Genomic DNA, 27305 nt, shown 5'->3' with positions numbered 1-27305 from the left:
CAAAAGTTACTGACATTTGTCAGATTTGAAAGTAAAATAAGATGCACAGCTCGTATTTGCCCTTCCAATCTCAAAAACGTGTAGCTGGCACTACCGCAGTTCATACAAACAATGTAAATGAACACCCAACACTGAGCCCCACAACCTCTGTATAACTTGAAACCTTTTCCTGAAATTTGCTGACTGAAGTCAAGCAAAACAAATTCCTTGTACTACAACTGCACCGTATTTATGCCATGCGTCCATATATTTCAGCCATTCTCTTTGTTTTCTGCTTTATAGTATGATGCAAATGAGGAGCAAATAAACTGAAAATACTATACAATTTTTAGAATATGAGCTAATAAACCTACCTTCAGGAGACAAAAGGTTTAGTATTGCCAAGAGAAACAGATAAAAGTAAAAGAGATGACATTATCCTAACTAACTAGGACCTAATAATTCCAAAGCTAGGATAATGTCATCTCTTTTACTTTTATGTACAGTTATGACCAGTACTAAACACTTTGTCTCCTGAAGGTAAGTACAGCCAGCAATTACATCTCATAATTTGTTGATTTTGCTAACTGAATTTTCTCTTTATACAACTGAGCTAATAAACTCATTGTTAAAATGATTTAAAAACATAGTAACTAATTTCTTAACACATGAGGGAGATATTTCATGAGACACTGTAATCTTAAATTTCAGAATGCACTAAAATATAAGGTGATATAATTTTCTTGTTCATATAATGGAAAACCATGAAAATTATTAGTTCATACCAACAACTTCCACTGGCATGTTCCTCAAGGAAGTCACTGTAAAAACATTGCTTAGAAAGGGGTATCTCAGTATCTCCACACTTAATTTAGTAATTTTGGAAATTAATATGCAAATTGGTGAATATCATAAAGCATATTTTTTGGGTATGGTATGAACCAGGGCTTCAACTGGGGCAAGGACTCGGTGAATGATGTTCGTAAAAATAAGATTACAGCAATACCAGAAGGAAAATACATTTTACTGTACTTTAGAACTGAAAACAATAACGATAAAAAGAAGCAGTTTTGAAAGAACATATTAATACTGTAACGATAAAGATGACAAATACTTTCTCTTAAGCTGTCAGCTTCAATTACATGTATAATTTGTGATTAAACTATTTTTTTATTTTATATTTTCACATACATGTTTGATGTCTGCTGATTATTATTTTCCTTTTTGGATGCATAAATTTGCCATTACAATATCACAAAATTGCATAATCTTTGGAATTAATGAATGGATTTAAAAATAATATAAGGTGAGCATTTTACACAGACGAGGGGAAAATTCCCAATTACTGAAAGAAACTCAGCACATTAGTGGAATTCTTAGAAGATATTATATTACTATTTTGAAAATGGCATGTATAATCCCATAACATGGATTGAAAAAAATGTAAACAACATACATGTTACTGAGGTAAAATTAGTGTGTAATGGGATTATTGTCAGCAGAGGTGTTTACAAGCTGTACATACACAACTTAAACAAGAAAGTCAAAAGGTTTTGGGTTCTTTGATATCTTTTTCATCTTAACTATCATCCATAGGTCTAAATTTGTTCCCTTTCCTGTCATGTATCTTGATGTCCTCTTCTGCTTCACCAATGTAAGCTATTTAGTCTGTTCACAATAAATTCACAAACAAGAAAAGTGTTTGCACTAATCAAACACACACTCCAAAAATACATTTCCTTCCAGATCAAACCTGCTCCAATACCAAAATGGCATAAACTACCTACTGACTCAGGATACAACAAATAATATATCAAACTTCTGGTAAACAGTCTTGAATATAATAACCATAAATTCAGTTTCTGAAGTATAGCTTGAAATGCCCACTTCTCTCTGTCCCACATCCAGGGAACTTTCACATCCGCCAAGTGGACACAAGACTCAAATCAATGTCTACGATATCCACTGCCTCCAAGCATATTAGTTTTCATACCCAGGATGCACATGAAACAGCTCACTATATGCAAGACATCTTTCATTACCTAATTTTGCCAATTTCCATGTACTGTGTGTACAATACCAACACTGAAATGAAGGCTGCTACAAAATAACAGCGAGAGTGATGTGGAATTTTTGGTATTAAGCTATTATGCTCTAGGCATACAAAAATTCATTTACTTCTCACAATATGGCACAGGTGCAGTTCCTGAATGTTGATCATTGCAACCACTGGTCAAAAAACCAAGCTTAGGTTTCTTCTAACAATGAATTCTCCAGAATTTCCTAGTGAGAACATCCATGGTTCAGCACATCCTGAATCTACAGAACAGCTCCTGTGCTCCTCTCTTCACAGTATCTAAATGGAGCTGATAATGATGCTGCCAACAACTTTAATACTAATATCATCAATGATTCTCTATATACTCCAAAACACACCTTCAATGTTCTTGTTATTAGGCAACTCCCCTTGCACTAACTCCAGGCTTTGTCACTAGAGCTTCCCACCATGCTACTGTCCCACATCCAAATTTCATACCATGCACGGCCTAATCTATTAATTTAACTGCACCAGCAGTTACTGATACTGTGATGTTCAATTAATGAAACACAGCTCCAGTTGCTCTTCTTCTTCTTCTTCTTCTTCTTCTTAACAACATTATTAAAGTTCACACGATCGGTTTCAGCCTATATCAGGCCATTATCAAGTGTACCTGAAAGTTATGCAGTAGAGAAAACATGAGCTCTCAACACTTCCAGTATTATTTCACATTGCTTCTCTACAGTATAACTTTCAGATACACTTCATAATGGCCTAATATATAGGCAAAACAGGTCGTGTGAACATAATACAGTTCTTTAAAAAAACGGGAGTGGTGTTTCATTATGGCAATACAAAAGTTTGTTCAATGTGACATTTGTTCTTGTCCTGACTAAGGCTTCACAAAACTATATCTGTAGACAATTCATAATGTTTTCTAAAACTCATACCAAATTGATCCACATTACTATTTTTCATTTATTACCCTTTGCTACTTTTACTGTCCCAATTTGTTATGCTGTCATTAATGTCTTTGAATCATTTTATAATTCTCAGCTGGCCAAAGTCTTACTTCATCAGGAATTAACTTATTTTCATTTCTCCTGCTGTTACTTTGCTATGCTCTCCTCCTTCGTTTGTCACTACTTTACCACAAAGAAAGCAATATTTGGGTTAAAAATATCATGATTCTTCAGTTTTTATGGCATTATTATCTTTACATTGGCAAAAGAAGTCTGTTTTCTCATGTTTTATCTTCTGTGAAAGAGATATTATTAGTCTATCAGCTTTCTAGTAAGTTCTGATCTTCATTTCATACAGATCTGTCACCATAGAACACTTACAAAGTAACAGGTAAGAGAAACTTCTTTTTTCTTGTAATGTTTCCTTTTGGTGGTGACAGTTATGCTGTTTCCTACTGTGTAAAAGTTGGCGGCAGTGATATTAAAGTGTGCAAGAAAGATTTTCTTGTCATTCATGGTCTGCATAATAATTGCAGTCACGTGGAAAATATACAGAAGAAAATCTCATCTGGATTGAACATGCCACCCCAGGACACACGCAGCAAGCATTTCGTGTGTCCACATGCTTACTCTGAAACAAGTATTAACCATGTCAGGGAAAACATCAACAACATACTGAAATACGAGAGTTACTACAGATGCTCAAACAATGGTGGCAGATTGTACCTGGACGCAGATTCAACAATTGCCTCCTCTTATGATCAGTATAAGAATGTCTTCTGCATGGAGATATCCTATGACCCTGTAACTGCAGACAAGTACAGGCGAATTTTCACTGAAGAGTATAACGTAGGAGCAAAGTTACCAAAGAACTACACATGTAAGACTTGTGACATGCTAAAAGTGAAAATTAAGACTACTGTTGACCCCCAGCTGAAAGCAAGGCTTGAGTGTCAGTTGGAATTACACCAACGTCACACAGAGGCCAGGCAGGCTAACACTGGAATCCAGACAAAATGAGCAGACGCAGACAGTAATCTTCATGTTGTGACTTGATTTGCAGCAGACTCTCCCAGTTCCTAAGTTAAGATGTGGGCCAGCTTTTTACAAAAGGAAAAATTGGTTATATAACCTGAATGTTCATGACTGTGGCAAAAACGAAGGGCACTGCTTCTTGTGGAATGCTACTACTGCTGCCCGTGGATCAGAGGAAATTTTAAGCTGCCTTTTACATTACTTTGATGAAAACAACATAAAAGGAGAGACTTTTATCACGATATCTGATAACTGCTGTGGCCAAAATAAGAACTGGAGCACACTCCTGTTTTGGAAGTATCTACACTAGACTCTCGCTAGTCCGGCCCTCAGTCATCTGGAGTCTCAGTAATCCTGCACACATCCAGAAACACGTTCACAATGAATTATCATGTGCAACAATGTTTAGCTAAACAATGCTTTATATACTGTATTTGAAATTGTAGCTTTCTTTACAGTTCGGAATCATGTCTTCTAAAAGGAAACATGTTACGCTATACCTCAAGCAGAAACTCAAAATTTTAGATAAGTTAAACCGAGGGTCTTCAGAGAAAGCCGTTGCTGCTCAGTTCAATGTTGGAAGAGCAACTATTTATGATATAAAAAAGAAAGAAGATGTTATCCGACAGTACTCAACACAAATGGATAGCGAGTTGGGACAACGGAAGATTATGCAAAAGAGTGAGAATGAAGAACTAGTCGTAGCTGTTTATAGATAGTTCATACAACAACACAGTAAAGGAATTCCAGTCAGTGGCCTGATTATAAAGGAAAAGGCAGCTGCATTTAACAAACAACTTGGCAGTAGTAACTTGTTTGCAGTGAGCAAAGATTGGCTATCAAACTGGAAAAAACGACATGGCATTCAGCAGCTGACAGTCACCAGAGAAAGTCGCTCAGCTAATGATAAGGATGCTGATGAGTTTGTAAGCAAAATATGGAATATAATAGAGGAAGAAGATTTAACTGCTGATGCCTTGTATAATGCTGACGAAACAGGACTCTTTCACAAGATGCTTCCTTCAAAAAAATTAGCTGCCAAAAAACGACAAGGAAGCCCTTGATTACAAGCAGCAGAAACAGCACGTAACATTAATGGCTTCTTGTAATGCAAATGGGAGTCATAAACTACCGCTTGTAGTGATTGGAAAATCCCAACATCCACGTTGTTTTCAACATACTGACAGAAATACTCCACCAGTACAGTATTGTGCTCAGAAGAAAGCGTGGATGTACAGACAAATATTCCCTCGGTGGCTCCATGAAACATTTGTATCAGCAATGAGAAAAGAGCTAAAGAAGAAAAAGCTTCCACTAAAATCTATCCTTATAACCGATAATGCTCCCAGTCATCCTTCAGATGTTTCTCTAAAGTCTGATATTATACAAGTACTCTTTCTCCCACCCAATGTGACAGCCCTAATTCAGCCCATGGACCAGGGAATTTTGGAATCAATTAAACATCATTATCGACATTCACTTCTCGTCTCCTTGCTGAACGAAAGTGAAAAGGACTCTATTGAGACTATGCTGAAGGCGTGGAAAGCAATTAACATATGTGGTGATGTTTTCCCAGCAGTCAAAGCATGAGATAAAGTGGAGAGCGCTACCATAATGAAGAACTGGAGAAAATTGTGGCAATCCATTGATGACGAGTTGGATCCAGTAGTGAGTGACAGCGATGAGCCAGTCAATTCAGAATTATCAATTACTTTGTACACTGACATGTTCCACAACCTTCCAGAAGGAAAAGAAATTGATGATCTTCCTGGAGTACATTATGCAACAGCCAGATACATGCAGTACCAATGTAATGCTTGTAAAGTGGTTGCATGATAAAGTATGCCACTGTCGCGTATCGTCATTGTGACAGTTAAAAATTAGGGACATGTTTCATGGTAAGTGATACAAATGTATAATTGTGTACAGTATATTGTACACTCAAGGACTATGTTTTCTTTGAAAATTAATGTATTTTTGGCTTTAATAAAGTATATCTGCTATGTTTTAAAATTGTATCCTTCAGTTTAATAAAGTACAGTACACTATATCCCCTATGTTTTTAAAATAAATGAATAAAATAAATTTCAGACACTCAATAATCTGACACTTCTGCTAATCCAGCACCCATATGTGCCAGGAATGGCCAGATTAGCGAGAGTCTACTGTAATATCAACTGGAAGATTTCATGTGATTAAACACTACTTCCCCGCTAGTGGGCACACAATGTTGCCCTCTGATAGAGATATCGGGACAACTGAAAATTACGTTCGCCAGCAAGTACAAGATGTGTACAGTCTAGATCAGTGGTTGGATATCATCCAGAAGTCAGCTAAGAAGAATCCATTTGTTGTGTACAATATGAAAATAGAGCATTTCTTTCAAATAAGGCACTCGAAAGAAGCATTTGTCTTAAGAAAGAAGACAGTTGATGGTCAAGATGTCAACCTAAGGAATGTATGTAGGTGGAAGGTGAGGTCTTTATTCACAAGCAAGACATTCTGTCATGACATATGGCACGAAATAAGTTTCAGACAATGTGGAACGTAGTGCCCTGTTCCAAAATTTCGACTTAAATACAACGTGCGAAAACTTGTTGAAAAGAAGAAAGTTGCTGACATCCTATCACTTGTAGCACTCCAGCCCATCATGGATTTTTCCTGTCACTAAGGCCAACTGTTTCAGACAGAGAACATGTCAGTGATGAGAGTGATGAACGACAATGTAATTTGAATAAAGTGTTGAATAGTTGCTGTAAATTTTCATAAGTAATTTTTTACCAGCATGTATTTTTAATTATGTGTGGTTGGTAAAACATAATCACATCTACACGACCATTATGAAATACTTGTTATATATTTCATTTGTTTTAGTCTGCTCTCTGTTTTATTTATGTCTGCATAGAAGAAGACAGATGTTAAACACACTACAGAATAAAAGCAATGTTTGAAAAAAATTATTCAGATTCTAACTTTAAATCCACTGTATCTCAAAACTATGATTTTGGTGCTTACCATTGTGTTCCCCCGAGTCGCTCAAATGTTTCAGAAACTGACTGCTGTCATGAATCTAAACACCTACCAACATATTACATAGCTCGGAGTGTAATTAAATAAGAGTTATTACAGCAACAGAGCAGATAAAATGTGGTATGTGTGACACCCATTTATTTGGGAAACTATGATGGCAATAATAATAATAATAATAATAATAATAATAACAAAAAGGTAATAGGGGTGACAAATATAATATAAAAAGAAAGTTCTCACATTGCTTGAGTTACACAGATCACAATAATACAGTGAACTTTATTTGGTCTTTCCAAGGACAAAATAAAATAAAAAAATAAACTACATACATAGAATATAATTTGTAAACTGTGGACGGAGGCTGTCACAACTTATTTTTTGTTTCTTTTCCCTAGTTACAGAACACTAATTGCAATAAATCATCACACATATTATAATTAATTTAATACTGGGCTAGAAAATATGGGTGTGATACATCACTCTTAGATCAGTTGAGGAACAGAGAGGCAGTGGGCCTTGTAGACATCACAGTGTACTTGCAATATGACTCAATAAGAGATTGCTGCCCGAGCTACAGACAGTTTACAAACATAGAGTGTGTCTTACTTTATATCTCACAAAATGAATTTCAGTGCCACTATTGATTCGTAAATAATTTGACACAATTAAAATTTGGGAAACACAAAGTGTAGAATAGCAGTGGCACTAAACACAAATTGACAGCCAATTCAACTTCAGCTGTGCCACATTCACTGGAGTGCCAGATTCAGAAACATGGCCACAAATACAGGAAAGGATGAAAAACTACTGATGTTTATTACACACTGTACAAAGAATATATTTCATCCAGCACAACTTCTAAACACAGTTGAAAAGAATCAACAAACACCACAGTTTCACAAAAGCATTGCAACAATGTTGCAAAATATGCAGTCAGGAGCTTGTAGTGCACTGTAAGCCAACAAGGTTACATGAAGACAAGATAGCATAAAACAATTTTGTGGGTAAGAAATTTCCCTAATTACTTAATATACAAATACATCTGGAATTTCAACTCACTGCAATTAAACTGACTTTTTTCATAGTCCTCACTTAAGTTATCACTGTTATGGCATTCATACACTTCCCATAATTTTACAAAAGTAACAAAGATCACAAAATTATTTCATGAACAGAAGGTTTCATCCCTGTAACGTCAGCTACACATATTTTGCTGTGAATGTCTGACTAATGAAAGACACGATAGTGGGGCTTCAAAATGTGACTCATGTACATAAATGCACTGCTCAACTGACAAGCTTATAGCTGAATAAAATCATTTGATGCCTGAAGTGAAACTATCTGTTCTGTTCACTCACTCATATTTTGTGGGATTTGGTAGAACCATTAAATTCTACAGTAGGCTGTTCCAGCTTGAGAGCCTGCCTGTGGGAAGCAGATCACCCACAGGTACAGGGGGGTAAACAGTTGACGTGAGGGCCGTTAAGCATCTGGATCATTCTTCTGCAGCTGTCAAGCACATGGGCAAGGGTGGGCAAGTGGTTTGCGTACGTGCAGAATGAGTGTAACAGGGCTGCTTGGCGGCCGTGCTAGCTGTGCCTGTCCGCAGCTGAGCTAAGGGGCACCTGAGAGTGCAGGGCCTTAAGGGGCAGTATTGAAACAGATTACCCTACAGTAATGAATGGAGCCCAACTTCTCTCATTTTAAGGTATCTTACTTTATCCTGCAGAATTCTCTATTCCTATTGGATTTCCTGCATTGAAACCACTGTACAGTTTGGTAACATTTCCTTCTACATATCTTATATGACTGTATTACACATAACATTCACTTTCTCTGTGAATATTAAGAACCTGATTTTTTTCCCCTAGAATAATGTTCCCTACCTTCAAAGTTTCATGGTTAGCACTGCTTGCCACTGGAGTGAAGATCTTAGGTTTTATTCCTCATGACAATGTCAAACTTTCCTAGGGCAAGAAGGTCTTGAATGTGGCAAGTCTAAATGAGAATCTACCTGAATAAATAAACAGTGGCATGTAAATACGATAATGGAAAGTCCTGTGTGGAATATAAATAATGGAAGGAGAAAAGATATTACTCTATGAAACAGGTGTCGAGTTGTCAATAGGCACATAAACATGATTGAGAATGTTGCTAGCTTTAGGATGAATCCTTCTACATAGCTCTACAGCACACACACAAAAACTGTACCGTTACACTGTCCCACCTGACCACCTCTCCACAGTCTCCTCTTCCTCTGTTTGATTTCCCCTCCCAATCAACTTCTCTACACCATCACACACCATGTACAACTCATCCTGCATGCAGCCAAGATTAGCTCACCGGTCCCACATTCGTATCTCATGCACCTGCTGCCTCTACTTGCCTGCTGTCAGCCACCCCAACCATCACTCCCTCTTCTTTCTCTCCTTACCCACTCCACTCGACAATTGCCAAACTCAGTCAAGCTGCAGTGCCAGCCCCATGTGGTCAGCTGGGGGCAATGTAGCCTTGCAACTGAATGTATACACAAAAGCTCTGAAGAAGGATTCGTCCAAAACTCTGCAACATTCTGAGTCTTTTACAAGCTTACCGATGCCTCAACTACACGGTGAGATGTTATCTTATCTTCTTCCATTATTTACACATTTAAGCAGTGGCATGCATACATGCCACTGAAGTGGTGGAAAATAGAAATTATTGTACTAGACATTAATTTTGTTTCTGTTAACTATAAGATCAATTTAGGTCTCAGATGCTAAGCTTAGGGAAAACAATAAAATTTAGCAGCACAACCTGTTTCTCTCATACTGCCAACAATAAAGGTAAATGAGTTAAACTGCAGGCTATTTGATAACCCAAAATAATGAAAACTCTATACTTCTATATCACCACTGTAGTGGGAGCTACATGTTGTATTTATTTATTTACTTATTATTACCAGTTTACTGCACTGGCAGCAGATTCACTAGAGCTTAAGCTGGTTATGATATGTAAAGAAAGATATAAACCACTCAACAGAGAAGGAAGGTATGAGAGACAAGGTACTTTTGTAGCAGATAGTGTAATATGGCTGCAGATTAAAGATATTCACAAGAAATACCATAGGAGACAATTAGAGAGAGATGGCAGTGTTTATGTTAAAAGCATAACAAAGCTGTTGTAAGGGAATGATGAAGTCAAGTGTACCTTCCCTTCTTCTTCCATTAGCACACTGCTGCTCATATTCTGAGGATTTTTTTCTTTCTCTCAATTTTTGTTTGTCTGTAGTTGACTATTTCAACACATTTCACAATACCATGCACATAAAATTCCTGTACCTCTTAACTCTGATATTTTTATAGCCTGCTAAAAATGTCTCATTCCATTCTTCCATTGCAGACTGAGTCTAAATATATTAATCTGGCCCCTTCCTCTGCTGTTAAGTCAACAAACATTTTACATCAGCTCATAAGGTGCATCTTGTAACTGCTCATGGTTATTTCCGCAAGGTGGATGTTGACTTCTCATTCTCAATCATTAGTCCTTTTTTGTGGTATTCTGAACTAAATAAGCCTAAGGTCTTTGGCATGTAAATACTATATCATGTTTCACTGATAATATGACGCTTATGATTACTGAAATACTCTTAACAGAATATGCATCATCAAAAACTCAATATACAGCATTACTTTTCCTTAACATCCAAACAGATTAAGAAGTAACATGGACCTGAATGAGACTGCATAGCATTGTGCACTCCCAAATCCACACCCAATTACCATTTTATAGATGTACAATTTTCCACATAAAACATGTAAGAATTTGCAGAAAGCATAGTATTGTTAGATATATCTACTTATCTTTTCAGCACAGATTTGTCACAAACTAGAAATTATCTTGGAAAGAACATGACAGAGAATATCATAATCTACTCTGATGTTTTGTTATGTCCATTATATAAAATGCATCTACATGACGCTCAAATAATAATATTTAACTTAAATAAATACTAATAAAATTTTCTAGCTCCTACGTCTTTGTTCACAATACCAATGTAAGTGTCAACATTTTAAAAAATGGTAAAAAATAAGTGCCTATAAACTTAAAAATAATATAAGTACATAATTATCAGTGAAATTTCACTGCTGTCAATGGAATGTTAAAAACAAGTTACAATCAATGGAGTTAAAAAAAATAAAAATAAAACTTGCCATGACAGCTGCCACTTACTGTAAAGACTAGTTACCTAACAATGGCCATTTCAGCAATCCAGTCTATTGGCACATATATAAAAGTTACACACTGAGCCCCTTCTGGTTTAATCAGGCTTTACCTGCATGACAAAGCTCTCAGCTGGTCATATCCAGGGAAAGTCTTTCTACTTCTACCAGGTTATTCAACCAGACTGCATCCTTAAACAATCTATTGACTTTCCAATTACATTGAAAGTGTCATGAGACTATTTAAAATCAAAAGCAGTGGCACCACAAAACACACACACACACACACACACACACACACACAACTGTGTTAACCATTCAAGTAGAGACAGCAAATGAAAAATTACAGAGCAATAGGTTGCAACAAAATACACAGATTTTTCACCAATGACTTAACAGTGATGAAATAAAAAAGAAGTACACATTGCCTGTCACTGTGGGCAGCAGGGACGGAATAAAAAATAATGAATATTACACATGTTCTTATAATATTAAACAAATAATATGATAAAAATGAAGAAAGAAATGTATGGGAGGGGATAAGAATACATTCACTGATAAGGAAAGAACACAAGTGGGTGTAAAATTATGAGAGCAAAGGGGGCGATTCTCATCACCTTGGCACAACCTGTTATGTAACTGATTTTAAAACACCAAATTTTTTCTGTCACATAGGTCAGACTTATATTGCAAACCTGACTGAAAAGCCCACTATATACTGCACTTTACATCTTTTCCAAATCAGAACAACTTCTCATATTATAAAAAAAAAAGTCTGGCTCTCTTAGGTGTACTAAAGACTGACACAATAAAATATCATAAGTAATGTATAACAATTAGTTAAGCAACAGTGCTACTGCAGAAAAACACTATTTCTGCATTTCCAAGTCTGGAAAGTACTGTTGATAATGAACGCCAACACTTGCTGAGAAATTCAAATGAACCTGTAGGAAAAAGGAGAGACTCTATGAAAACTGGGCTGATACATGTTTAATAACTACATAAATACAGTAAAATTAACTGCAGTAAGGAATATGTGCAACACACTTTTTTAATTAAAAATATCAACAGAAAATCAACACTAAAAAGATTAGCATTACAAGCAAGCAGCATCATTAGGATTTCTTCAGTTTCCTATTTGTTCTATTCTAATGCTGTGACTCTGCAGACTGAATTCTAAAATTATGTAAATCTATCATTGTAGATGAAAACACTGTGTGACAAGGAGTGGGGGAGAAATGAAGCAGAGTTCATAGTTAGTTTCTAAATACAACTTTTTTATCTGCAAAAATAAAAATAAATTTTAAAAAATAATGACAGATAATAAAAGCCCATGTACTACATCAGTTTTGACTTATATGTAGGTAGAAATCAGTCTGCCTTCACTGAAGCAGTTTAATTTACATTGTCTTTTGTTATCTTAAATTACTTCATTACTGATGGACAGAGATTAGAATCTCTCTCTTCTCATTCAGAAGTCAATCATTTTGAGATGATTGTGTTACCTTACTATGCCTGGCAGTACATCTATCTCCAACATAATGGAGCAAAATACACAAAGCTGTGTACGACTTACACTCGTTTGTGTGTGTGTGTGTGTGTGTGTGTGTGTGTGTGTGTGTGTGTGTGTGGTTTTTTTTCTGTAAGTTCTCAAGTAGGACATTGTCAAAAAGCTTAGCAATATTTTTAGTACTACAAGGGTAAATCAATTATTATCCACAAAGTAGTTATAAAATTTTTTTGTAATCTAATAAGAAGTTTACAAGAACATCATTTTTTGAAATAGTCTCCTTGCCTTTCAATGCACTTGGTTCATCGTTGTACAAGCTTCCTGATGCCTTCATAAAAGAAGGTTCTCGGTTGAGCTGAGAGCCAGGAATGCACCGCTTCTTTCACTGCTTCGTCAGAGGCAAATCAACGGCCCCTTAATGCCTGTTTGAGTGGACCAAGCAAGTGACAGAAGGGGCAAGATCAGGGCTATTTGGAGGACAATCCAGTACTTCAAATTTGAGTTTCTGGACCGTTTCAGCAGTGTGGGCAGCAGTATGCAGACAGGCACTGTAATGCAACAACACAACACCTTTCGACAGCAATCCTCGGCATTTGCTTCGAATTGCAGGCTTTAGCCTGGCAGTAAGCATCTCACTGTAATGTACACTGTTCATTGTTCTGCTCCTTTCCCCATAATGTTCCAGTACTGGACCTTGTGCGTCCCAAAAAACTGTAAGCATCAGTTTTCCTGTGGACGGTTGGGTCTTGAACTACTTCTTGCATGGCGAATTTGGATGTTTCCATTCCATACTCTGCCATTTACTCTCTGGCTCGTAATGATGGATCAATGTTTTGTCACCAGTAATGATCCTGTCTAAGAAGTTGTCCCCTTTGTTACCATAGTGATCCAAATGTTTTTTTATGGTTGTCCAAGCGTGTTTGTTTATGCAACTGTGCAAGGTGTTTTTGGATCCATCTTGCACAAACTTTATGAGACCCAAGTCTGTCATGGATGATTTCATAGGCAGAACTGTGACTAATTTGCAGATGATGTGCCACTTCGTCAATAGTTAATTGTATGCCCAAGAGAATCATTTCATGTGAAAGCTCAATTGTTTCTTCATTTGTGGCGGTAAATGGTCGTCCGGCTCCTTCATCGTGCATAACACTTGTGCAACCATTTTGGAATTTTTCAATCCATTCGCAGACACTCTGTTGTGGCAAAACACTGTTCCCACACTGTACTGAAAATCTCTGATGAATTTTGGCCCCTGATATGCCTTCTGACCACAAAAAATGGATTATTGAACATTGCTATTCTTTGGTGCAAATAGACAGCGGAGAAGCCATGATTAACAGCATGGCAGCGATAACGAAACTAACCTAGCAGCTTGAAAATTGCAAAGATACAACAACAAATAAACAAAGCATGCGTCGTTAATGAAAAATGACAGTACTACCAAAATAAACAAAAATATAACTGAATTGCAGATAATAATCGACTTACCCTTGTACTTATGAAGCCTATCAATTGCTTAACACCTCAACTTAACTAATACAGAGTGATTCACTGTTCCTTGTACATGCATGAAAGAATTGCTCATGCTATTTCCTTGAATTCAGTGCTCTCTCTCTCTCTCTCTCTCTCTCTCTCTCTCTCTTTTCTTTCTTTCTTTTGGAAATACCTGAATAGACACAAAAGGCTTTTTTATGGGTCTGGTAAATGAAACCTTTTCATTATTTAATGGATGACCCTCTCTTTTCCTTGACAGCACTTTTGTAAGTTTCATCTCATAATTAAGCTGTTATTTCACTGCATTTTCACCCATTAGAAACAGTTCAAATAATTAATTGTCCTGGAGCAAAATTAAGAAACAAAACATAACTTGTTTCCTATTTCAGCAGGTAAGAGGCTTTCTTTATAACAACATACAATTCTCCTTTGGTTTTCTCATTTTTGTAGAAATTATTACTGCAGTGAACAAATGTGACCCAAGAACGCAGAGCAGAGGGATGCTTTGGGGAAGGCAGAACATGTTTGTCAAAACTAGCAAGCATACAAGCTTACAAACAGAATTTGTATTTTTACATTACTCAGTGAATGCTTCACCTACACTGTTCAAAGAAAGCTACTAACAGGCTACCCAGAAAAGCCATGAACTCCATGACTGATTGTACTGACAATGACCCAAACTCGGCAAAATTTATCTGAATCACCAATAATGAATACAAACAAAAATTTTTATTCAAGAATAATGAAAGTAATTGTTTCTAACCATTGCTTGTTCCCACAAATAAAAAAAGTTATGCACCATCTATAAATAAAAACTTTTATAAATAAACAATATTTATTCCTCCAATTCTTTGTCATTCATAAACTGAATGTATATTTTGCTTCTTTTAATTAATTTTCAGAACAATTTGTTTTACAAACATTCCATAAAAAAATTTATTTGATTGTTGAAGTTTTGCCATTGCTGCATTTGTTCCATGTGTGCTATAGACAACAGCTCAGTTTTATCTCCTTGAATTTGCCTTTATTTCAGAATAACAATCTAAGATGTTCAAATCCTGATCAGCTTCAATAAAAAATTGATACCATTAATTATACTCTAGTGTTTAGTAAATAACTTTGTAGTGGTTCCCCATCAATTTCACCACTCAAATTCTATTCAAAATTGAAATATAAATTCTCCTTTTCTGACACAAATTCATTTGAAACTCCTCACCCAAATTTTGTTTGCTATTTCTTTGGACTTCATGCATCTGAGGTTTATTGTAAGCCTCTTTTGATCAAGGACAGCGACAAAGATGAATTTTAAAACAATCATGGGTAAGATAGTGATTCAAAACCTGCATGTTCTTGCTTTGGTGTAGAAAGCTGATGAAGTCTTCAAATCATATCTTGACACTTTCTCAATAGAAAGTTGGTAGTATGCTGAAATATTTAAGAGGACAATCCTCTGGTTTTCGCATCCTTCTCTGTAGAGCCATCAAGCATGCTACTAACGGTCGTTAATACCATCACCTCCCCCCCCCCCCCTTTTGTCTTAAAGTATGTCTCAAGTGGTGCCCAAACACAGTGTTTCAATTCCAAAGCTCTGATGAAACTTAGATCAAAAAGGGATCTCATCACTGGTGACTAATGTGCCGGTCACCCATTAACATCAAGGGTAGGCAAAAAAAGTGACAAAAAAGTAACAACTTCTGGACTATTATCATCAGCTATTGATTCATCTCATTAGTCAGTAGTTAAGCCCTTTTTACAGAACCACTCAAACCATCATTACAGGAGATTTGGTAATTAGGAAAATTTACGCTATGTTTGTGCCAAGATTCTTGACTGATGAACAAAAAGCAAATTGTGCACAAATTTCAGTAAAAATTCAGAACTGTGTTCAAGAAAGCTCACATTTTCTCAATAATGAAGGTACCAAAGACAAAATCTGGTGTTTCCAGTACAACCTGGAGATGAAACGTCAAACTTCAGAATGGCACACTAACACATCTCATCCAAAGACGACCTAAGATGAGCAAGTCCAGGCTGAAAACCATGCTCATGGTCAGTTTTGATCATTGTGGCATCATTCACAAGGAGTCTGCATCCCCTGCACAAACCATGACTGCACAATGTTATGCGGAAGTCCTAGAGAGATTATGAAAATGAGTCAACCGCATGCAAAGGGGGAATCATTTTGACAGCAACTTTCAGAACGTATTCACGGATTGGCAGACACATTATACTATGTGTGACAAAGTACAAGGGTCCTATTTCGAAGACTATTGAGGATTTGTATCAATATGTGTAATAAATTATTTTTTTAAAAAATCAGTCCCACCACTTTTTGATCGCATCCTGTATGATGGAAATGTATGTTTGATCCATTGACGTACAATATTTTTCTCCCTGAAGATGATAGTAACAATTGAAACCAGTAGAGAATAAACATAAAATTGTACAGTTGATGGTACAAATATGCTTCTTTCATATTTCAGGTGATTTAGGATGTTCAGCACGTTTCCACAAAGCATTATATTTTTGTGTGGTTTTGCAATTGACTAGGGCTATTTTAGAAGGCTTTTAAAGTCCATTGGTACTATTCATTACCAACCACTGAGTGAAACAGAGCAAGCTAGGAGTCATCCACCTGCTACTGTTGCACTCCTTTTAATACTTACACGTATACCAGGTGTGATAAAAAAGTAATGGGTATCTTTTAATTTCGTGGTGTTTATACACCCAATTTCCCAATTTTTTTTATCTTGTTGGTAAACATGTTCCTTGTGTATGTTTGCATTTTCAGCTGTTCTGAATATTTAGTTTATTGTTGACAGTTGAAAAGGTTATACAAATTTTCAAGTACTCGGCGAATTTTTACTTTCAAAAAAGAGGGATCAAAGAATTTGCATTCAATTTTCTTAAAAAATGGAATAACATGCAGCATCATATTCAAAATGTTGACTGTGGTTTCTGGCAAATCTACTGTGAGTGAGATAAGATTTTACAAGTGGTATAAACATTTCAAAGAAGGTCAAGCTGACACTGAAGACGACGACTGCCTTGGATGCCCTAGCACATCAATTACTGACGACAATGTGGAAAAGTAATGAAAATGGTTCTGGAAAATCACCTAATCACCAACAGAGAGATTTCATCCCCTCCCCCCTCTTTGTCAATCTCCTCTTCCCCTCCCTCTGTCCATCTTGTCCTCTCCATTTCCCTGTTCATCTCTGCCCCTTTCCTTTGTGGGTCCATCTTCTCCTCTCCCCTCTCTTGGCCCATCTCCTCCTCTTCACCTCTGTCTACACATCTTCTCCTCTCCCATCTCTCAGCCTCTCTCTTCCTCCCTGTTTCAGTTCATTTCCTCATCTTTCCTTTCTTTGTCCATCTCCTCCTCTCCCCTCTCTCTGACCATTTCCCCTCCCCCATCTCCTCCTCCTCCACTGCCTCCTCCTCTTACTATCTGTGGCAACCTCCTCCTCTCTGTCACTATTTTCTCCTTTCCACTCACTGTCTGTCCACTTCTTCATCTTCCCCCTTCTCTCTCCATCTTATCGCACTCACTGCAATAGGAGGCTGGTGGTTCTTGCCCCTAAAGTGTTTATTTCCAGACTGCAAGTAATATGTTTACCAAATTTGATTGAAATCATTCCATGTGTTTAGGATCAGTTTTTTACCCGAGTCTTTGCTCACATACGCACATGTCAAATATATTTCACACTTATTTAACTTAGTTCATGTGTATTTGTATACATATTTCACCCGTATGTCTAGAGAATTTTGCCCTGCAGTTTCATTTTCTGCAGCTTAATATTTATGATGTCGTACCTCCTGAACTATATGCTGTACAATGATATAATTTTGCAGGTACATCTACTGGTATGTGTGCCTACGGTCTGCGAAACGTGTTGTGAATAGAGTTAGAAGTAAACAAGTAATAAATTAACATGTCATGCATGATGCAGCATTTCCCATGCATCTCAGTGTTTATGATGTCATATATAGTAAACCATGTGTCATGAAGTGATATATCTTTAGAGGTACACTCAGTGACATATGTGGATGCTGTCTGCAAAATGTGTTGTGAATAGTAGTATCATAGTAGTATTTTAATTTTCAGGAAACTAATTAACTTAAAAGATAATTAGTATATATGTCAGGACACAGATAAAATTACTGTTGCCTTTTATGCCATTATGCATATTTAATTCCCAAGTTTACTATCATATTTTGGTTGCCCTAATTTTCCTGGACCAAATGACACCCACCATTTATCAATTATGCCACTAACTAGGAATTTGTGTAAATTATCAGAATTTCAAATAGGACAACTGTACTTGTCAATAGGTAATTTCCAGTGTAGATATACAAAAACTAACTAATTAGCTACTTATCATGTAAGCCAAGTCACTGTCAGAACACATACCTTATCTACTTTCTCAAATTTCAACCATAAAGTTTTATAAGCAAGTATATAGTTTCCAAAATCCTAAAATGCCCTTACGCCAGTTCACATACCCCTTCCAACTTAAAAATCTGCAGTCCCAGGTGACCTATTACACGACTTGCATCTTCTGTCCATAGTCATAGTAGGAACAATTAACATTTTCATATCATTTTTCTTTTCTGAGTGGAATATCTGAGCGATCTTTTTTGTTAGATGCAAATAAAAACTGTGTTGACCAGCCTACATTCAGTGGACATGTTTCGTAGAACTGTGCTAGTGACTTGTATAATAAACTGTGATCAATTGTGTGTGTTTTTATAAACTGTGATTTTGAGATGAGGAGTTTCATGTCAAGTGTTGTCACTGTAAATGTCTCTGAGTGTGTGGGTTAGCCTGGTTTGTGTGTTTGTAAACAACTGAATTAAGAAACTGGACACTGTCCCAAAAGTTAATTTACAATTAATAAATGTGTGAGCAAGAGAAACTACAGAAAAGTGGTATTGCATCCATTATTGTGTAACTTAGTTCTATATGCAAAAAGTGTTCAGTTTTCAGGTAGCAAACTACCAAGAACAAGAAGATGAGGTTCGAACCAGGTTAGTAGCTTCACAAGATCTTACTTGGTTCACTCATTTTGTAGCAGTAGCACTACAAACACAAGTTCTATATCCAATAATGTTAGCAACGTTGGTACAATTGAGGACGGTACTGCAGATTCGAGCCTCTGTTGGCTGTTTTCTCATCTTTGGCTAGTTACGAGAGTGCTTCAGTGTGTTGGCAGGAGACAGGAGGAACGAAAGCAGTGGGAAATGTAGCTGAATTGGGTAGCATCAGTAGTGCAACTGTTAGGCTACGTAATTTGGCTATGAAGCATTTGTAGGTTACATTAGTAAAACTGTGTTCAGTCTGAAGGCAGGTTTGAATAATACAGTATTCTACTGTTCCATTGGAGGTGGCATGCAGTAGCCTTCCTCGAATCTTTGAAACGAATTATCCAACCAGTTATAGGGGGACCTATAGTGTAATGTGGACTCCAAAACATGATGCACCTAATCTTGACATTTTTCTCATTGTCAAAGGCGGAACAAGTAACAAAAAAAGGAACCCAGGACCAACGAGGTATCAAACCTCAGAGCTTTAGCATCATAACCTGGAATTTACCCACTGAACCAAATTCTTTTATCATGCATAAATGAATTATTTATCAAAAGAAACTGTGCAGAGCCACAGGAACAATCACTGGATATAAGTAAGAATGCTCTGTTCAAGATGTACACAAAGTAATTGTGGCGGTATTCTATATTATTCATTATTTAAGTTATGATGAATAAATAACAAATAATTATTTGTATTTGGTTCTGGTCCTCCTTAGCTCCATGATGTGGACCTTCCCAACCTCACTGGTGGCATTATAGGAATCCCCTTTCATGTCAGATTTACTAGCCACCAGAAACACTAGACGCCATCCATTCTACACCAAACACCCCTTGTAAAATCTGGCAAAACCCGAATGCTGCATTTACAATGACAAGCAATCCCCTTCTCAGCCTCACTGCATCTGTCATAAACCAAAAACCACCCTCTCAGTCCAATCCAGACATTTTTTGTTTGTGCTCTGCCTTTAGACACCCAACACTCCTCTCACACCTGTTCATCTGCCAAAAGGAGCACCCCCTTGGTCACTCTACATTATCCAAGATTCAAACAACTAAATCAAAATCTCAGTTAAAACTTCAACTACATCACTCTGTGTCATGTACCTCCAAAAATCGTAATCTGCCATCTTTGGATCACAGCCCTGTGGAAGACCTGCTGCAAGACCAATTTCATACCTCCATCCACCACTGCTACCTATTCCAGCCCTGTCTCTGACACTGTGTTACACATCAAAATCAGTCACCTTAAAAGCAGCAATGGCATTTGGCAACTTCTCTGCAACAAAAAAACAGTGCCCTACAAGGATATAGCATCAACAGTTCTAAATTGTGCAAGTCGGAACTCTTTCTACAATATATTCTTTATGTCCATAACCCCCTCCAGCCTACCATGTCAACTCCCCCTTTTACTTTTATATTCCAATTTACCTCACTCATTCAGTAAAACAGTTAATATTTAAAGATCTGGCAATATGGTTATTTTTCAGGAAAAACTTTGCCTCGTACACATGCTTCCACAGGTATGGAGTTAACCACTATATATATATATATATATATACATATATAAAAACAAAGATGATGTGACTTACCAAACGAAAGCGCTGGCAGGTTGATATATACACAAACAAACACAAATATACACACAAAATTCAAGCTTTCGCAACCAACAGTTGCTTCATCAGGAAAGAGGGAAGGAGAGGGAAAGACGAAAGGATGTGGGTTTTAAGGGAGAGGGTAAGGAGTGATTCCAATCCCGGGAGTGGAAAGACTTACCTTAGGGGGGAAAAAAGGACAGATGGACAGATATACACTCGCACACACACACATATCCATCCACACATACACAGACACAAGCAGACATTTCACCTAAGGTACGTCTTTCCGCTCCTGGGATTGGAATGACACCTTACCCTCTCCCTTAAAACCCACATCGTTTAGTCTTTCCCTCTCCTTCCCTCTTTCCTGATGAAGCAACCGTTGGTTGCGAAAGCTTGAATTTTGTGTGTATATTTGTGTTTGTGTGTCTATCAACCTGCCAGCGCTTTCGTTTGATAAGTCACATCATTTTTTGTTTTTAGATATATTTTTTCCCACGTGGAATGTTTCCCTCTATTATATGACTGCACACACACACACACACACACACACACACACACACACACACAGAGAGAGAGAGAGAGAGAGAGAGAGAGAGAGAGAGAGAGAGAGAGAGAGAGAGAGAGAGAGAGAGAAGAGAGAGAAGGGAGAGATGTATATATTATTCACTCATATGCAAAGAACAAATTGAGGACAACACTAGGCAAAAATAAGGGTACATACACCATGACACCTAACAAATTAAGTGTTTTGAGAGACGGAAGTATTACACAGTGTAGCAGCAACTCTTTTAAGAAAATTACATATTTTCTTCATGTCATTCAGTAACTTCTACCTGTGCTGTCCAGTTCACTGTAATACTAAAACCAGTACAGTTGTGAAGATTAGTTGAGTTGTGTACTAGTTGCAAATGGCACTTTATTATGACTCCACAAGATAGAATTGCAATCCAAAAGTAATTTAAGTGCTTACATATAAACACAGGCAAATTTCTGCTTACAAGTTTAGATATAAACATGTATCCAATCCAGGAAATATACTGTAATTCATATACTACTTACCAACGTGTCTTCCAACATATTCTTCAGTATACAGACTATCTCAGAAAAAGTAGGTCTCTCATCCAAATCAAGCTGCCAACACTGAAGCATTAACTGGTACAAGTCATCACCAACAACAGGTAGTTGTGCCAATCGTAAACCACGCATCACTCGAGCTGGGACATCTGTATTAGACACTTCAGCATAAGGTGTTCCTCCTGCAAGCATAACAGTGATCACATACAGTTGCCACATGTTGTATGCTGTATGCTGTAATGATAAATCATTACAGCAATCAGATTTATAAAGAAAGACATATAAATAATTTATGCATTATTTATTTACACTGTATTCAATAACATTCCAATAATAAGTACTGTAATTGTGTTGATTTTCTGTTAAAAGAGTAACGTTGCATCATCATTTCCTTCCATCCTCAGCATCATACCACACACACTCAATTATGGAATACTGAGATATCTAATTACAAAGAGACCACAAGAAGAATGTATTTCTCAGTTCCACACAATTTGTGACAAGTTAGTTTCCACAGATTGTTGACAGAATCAATCACAAATATCAACAGAGTCAGTAACACTGTCACAGTAAAGTGTTACAACAAATAACTGGATGATTTTGTAGGACTTTGTTTTCAGCAGCAATGAATATACGAGGGTGGGTTGAAAAGTTCTTGGAATCACCATGAGAGGTCAGCACTAGCACAATGAGTTGTTCAAATTATATTCATAGGACTGTTGCCTGTAAACACGTGTCACGTCAGTGCTCTTTGGAGACAGCTGTCGTGGTGACGTGGCTCTGTTGTTGTTCCTGCATAGTGATTTGCGAAGATGGAAAAAAATTGAGATTCGAGGAGTGATTAAATACTTCATAAAGAAAGGTATGAAAGCAAAGGACATTCACGTCTATTTCTAAAAGACACTGGGGATCTCTGCTCATTCATATTCAACTGTCGCCAAGTGGACAAATGAATTTAAATTTGGTCGGGAGAGCTTAGATGATGATCCGCACAGTGGTCTCCCAAGATGTGTCACTACTCCAGAAATAATTGCAAAAGTGCCCAAAATAGTCATGGAGGATCGCCAATTGAAAGTGTGTGAAATTGTTCATGCTTGCCAGATGTCATCTGAAAGGGTATATCATATTTTAACTGAAGAATTAGAGATGAAAACATTATCTGCAAGAAGGGTGCTGCGACTCGACGCTCGATCAAAAGCGCGTGAGAGTGGACATATCAGAACAATGTTTGGCCTGTTTTAGGAGAAACGAACAAGTTTATGAGCCGGTTTGTGACCACAGATGAAACTTGGGTGCACTACTATACCCCACAGACAAAACAACAGTCAAAGCAGTGGAAACATGCTGATTCTCCACCACCAAAGAAAGCAAAAACAATTCCTCTGATGGGAAAGGTCATGGCATCAGTGTTCTGGGATGCGAAGAGGATTCTGTTTGTAAATTATCTGTCAATTGGGCAATCAATTACTGGAGCAGACTATGCTAACCTCCGGGACAAATTGCAACAAAAGATACACGAAAAAAGGCCATGTTTAGCAAGGAAGAAAGACACCTTCCATCAAGACAATGGTCAGCCGCACCCATGTGCCGTCGCCATGGCAAAATTACACAAACTGAAGTATTAATTGTTTCCGCACCCACCTTATTCACCTGATATGTCTCCATCAGACTTCCATCTCTTCCCAAAACTGAATATTTTTCTTGGTGAATGAAGGTTCACTTCAAACGAAGAATTGATAGCCAGAGTTGACAACTATTTTGCAGGCCTGGAGAAAACTCATTTTCGAGATGGGATCAAGGCACTGGAACATTGCTGGACCAAGTGCATTAATCTACAAGGAGACTACATTGAAAAAATAAAATAAAAAAAAAAAAAAAAAAAAATAAAAATAAAAAAAAAAAATAAAATTCAGTAATGTAAGTACTTTTTTTCTATTCCGTTCCGAGAACTTTTCAAACCACCCTCATAACTATAGTTACATGGTATATCAGATAGCATGTACCTTTAATAAAGTGAAACTAAAGATGATATTTCGTACCAGAGTATGTATCTGTTACTAAGGAAAAGGATACACTGAGATGTGAAGTAAATGATGATGCATTCTATGAAGTGTGTTCATTTTTTTTTACAAAGTCTGCAGATCTGTGTGAAGAGCCAGTCACAGTGGCACCGATATTGAGGTATTCTGCTCGCAACTGACATCACCCAATTGGGTTGGGTTGTTTTGGGGAAGGAGACCAGACAGCGAGGTCATCGGTCTCATTGGATTAGGGAAGGATGGGGAAGGAAAACGGCCATGCCCTTTCAGAGGAACCATCCCGGCATTTGCCTGGAGTGATTTAGGGAAATCACGGAAAACCTAAATCAGGATGGCCGGACGCGGGATTGAACCGTCGTCCTCCCGAATGCGAGTCCAGTGTCTAACCACTGCGTCACCTCGCTCGGTAACATCAGCCAATTTTTTCAAATCAGTATGTGGGTACATGCACAATTTCACTGCAAGCAATCTCAGCTGAATGTAGAGACATGTTTTCTTTAGTCGAATCGGGTGATGTTCCCACACACAAAACATGGTTCCTGAGAAATTTTTAAGTTTACTACAAGAAAAAAAGGAGTTTGAGGCATCCTGAGGATGAGAAATATAACCACAAGGGTGTGTCTCAGAATCCATAGTCCAAAATTGTTACTGTATTGGAAACCACAAGTTTGAAACAACTTAAAAATTTAATAATTAATTAAATGTTACTTTTTATTACATTATGGCTGTTCTATAGCTGCCTATCCATTTCAACCTCATATCTATACATAATGTAGCACATCATCTGCAACACAGGCAAAATCTGTATTGGAAATTTTAGACTTAAACTCAAAAAATTACATGTTCATGTGAGAAAGGTGGCATATGTCAATTCTGATGCTTAAAGTTACAGTAATGAATCTCTTTTTGCGTTGGTATTATGGATGGACATTAGCTGTCTATGAATTATTACTACTGCTTGCTGGCACATTTATGCCAGCAGGACTGTGATTCTTTTATATGAGGTGTATGTATTTCCACTTTTCAGTGCTTTAGGTGTTCAAAGTATCTTATTCTAAAATGTGTTTAGAGTTTCAAGCATATGCTGAATGACAGTCATTGAAGATTAATTGCATGTCTCTTTTGCTGAATTTACTTGAAATTGTGCAGAGTGTTTTTAATCTTGTTTTTCAATGTCTCCACAGTTCACTGAGTTTGTAACAGAACATTTATCTCTTAATCTCATGTATTTGTAAAACACATCTGGCTATTCCACTGAGGAAAGAATGTACAGTTTGAATAGATGAAGTGTACAGATAGTGTGTACAGTTAGAATAGACTGTAACCTCATGATGCCACCAAAAACTAACAAAGGAGATCGGATGCACTGTGACCAAGCTGTTGGTCAATGTTATCGGGTGACTGCATCTGGTGACCATTGTCAGTGCCACTTGACCACAGCCTAAAATGCACAGTGTGTTTTTGTACACTCCTTGTTAAGAGCAGCCCACTTACAGAAAACCAATCAATTTTTAAATCAAGAAACTTTCAAGTTGAACCAGTGTCTAACACATTACATAAATCACTCCAGCTTGCACTCTGCATAATCCTTCCATAACTGCATGTGAAATCATTAATTAGCCTGCAGAGTTAATTTTAAAACAGAAAATGTTAACTTATTGAATATGTCCTCACAAAGATATGTTTCTTACCCTCTTGCACAATTCCGGTAGAAAAGTTTCCACACTGGTGTATAATTACAAATCTTAAGAAATACTTTTTACTGTCTTTTCTTTGGCTTCTTAAAACTTGTTACAGCAGTCTCCTGTCTGAATAGTAGAACAATACCATTTCAAATCTTCCTAGAAACTGCTTAAAATTTTCTAATGGTAACCCGTGTTCTCTACCTTTTATGAAGCAGTACCATGAATGAGCTCCACTGTGTTGTTGTAAATAACTTTTAGTTTATAAGAACTTTTCAAACCCACAGCTCCTTTCACAAATATTATAACCTTCTGAATTTTTTATCTGGTTTCCCGAGTTTAAAGGTGCTCTGACATGCCAATACATCAAAAGTGTTTTCGCCTCATAATTCATTTAATCATGCAAGAAGATTTTTCACAATTTTTCAGTCCAGCTGAATTTTAGCACATTATACTAAATATGTGACACCATTTCACTTTCTTTGCTCTGCTTGAAATTTCAGTATCTATTATTACTGTCCATCAGAGGCAATGATGTTGACACTTATCACAAACATTCTACACATTTCTGTTCTTGAGAAAGAAAGCATGGAGCCACACAAAAGCTGAAACATGCAGCTGATAGTATTTGAAGAACATCTGTAGTTACAAAAAAGTATCTGATTTGGCACATGCATTGCAATAGGTCATTAATTTTAGAATCTTCTTTATTTATAATAATGAATTGTGTCTGAGAACATACATACCCAATGCAGTAATTTCCCATAATGTAACACCGAAAGACCAGACATCACTTTTGCTCACAAAATAGCGACCACGGAATATTTCTTGAGCTGTCCATCGAGTGTAATCTGGAACCTACAATTACACAGGGTATTCATCACTAATTGAAAATTCACTGTTTAATATGATGATGTTGCATATGTGAAACTCAATACATGAAGACCCAAAAGATGGCTGTATGTTAAAGCTACCATTAAACAAAGTACAAACTTTGGTCATGGAATGTCCTTGGTGGAATACAAATGATGGAAAGAGCAGAAGTACCAACTCACCATATAAAACTTTCTGGCAGATTAAAACTGTATGCTGGACTGAGACTCGGAGTTGGGACCTTTGCCTTCTGTGGGCAAGTGTTCTGCTGACAGAGCTACCCAAGCACGACTCCCTCATAGCTTTACTTCTGCCAGTATCTCCTCTCCAGGATGTATACGGGAACAAGGAAAAAAAAATTCCCGGATTATTCCCGGATTTCTCCCGGATATCCCGTTTAAAAAATATGCTTTTTCCCAGGCGAAAATGCAATTTTTCTGTTCTAAGTGACAGTAGGTTTTCCGTAGATTTTCCATCGGAACTGTAAAACTTATCAATCCTTTGAATGCTTAACGTTTTATACAATCGCATAGAACTTCCCGGAAAAAAAAGAAAAGACGGGGCAAAGAAGTTTTGGAGAGACTTTTAATAAAAAAAAAAAAAAAGGAGAGAAGTTTTGGAAAGACCTTTGATTTGCAGCAAAATATAAGTTGCATATTTTTGGATTACGAAAGTATAAATACGAATTGCACCAAACA

The 27305-nt window shown here is 37.0% G+C and overlaps 1 protein-coding gene across 2 annotated transcripts in view; it reads right to left on the bottom strand.

Moving 5' to 3' along the window:
- LOC126185149 (putative inactive tyrosine-protein kinase Wsck) overlaps positions 1 to 27305 on the bottom strand; it is a 197722-nt gene that overhangs the window by 47206 nt on the left and 123211 nt on the right. The window contains exons 10-12 of one of the 2 annotated variants that reach the window (XM_049927993.1): positions 26481 to 26592; positions 21999 to 22195; positions 7290 to 12190 (exon numbers count right to left, since the gene is read on the bottom strand). In XM_049927993.1, coding sequence (XP_049783950.1) covers positions 12116 to 12190; positions 21999 to 22195; positions 26481 to 26592 — 384 coding nt within the window. In that variant the 3' untranslated portion in view covers positions 7290 to 12115. Of the gene's footprint in view, positions 1 to 7289; positions 12191 to 21998; positions 22196 to 26480; positions 26593 to 27305 lie in introns of those variants that run through there. The other variant, XM_049927994.1, reaches the window with a different exon arrangement.

Source organism: Schistocerca cancellata, chromosome 4 (assembly GCF_023864275.1).
Source record: "Schistocerca cancellata isolate TAMUIC-IGC-003103 chromosome 4, iqSchCanc2.1, whole genome shotgun sequence".
Classification (NCBI taxonomy): domain Eukaryota; kingdom Metazoa; phylum Arthropoda; class Insecta; order Orthoptera; family Acrididae; genus Schistocerca; species Schistocerca cancellata.
This window is presented reverse-complemented; position numbering and strand designations above follow the sequence as displayed.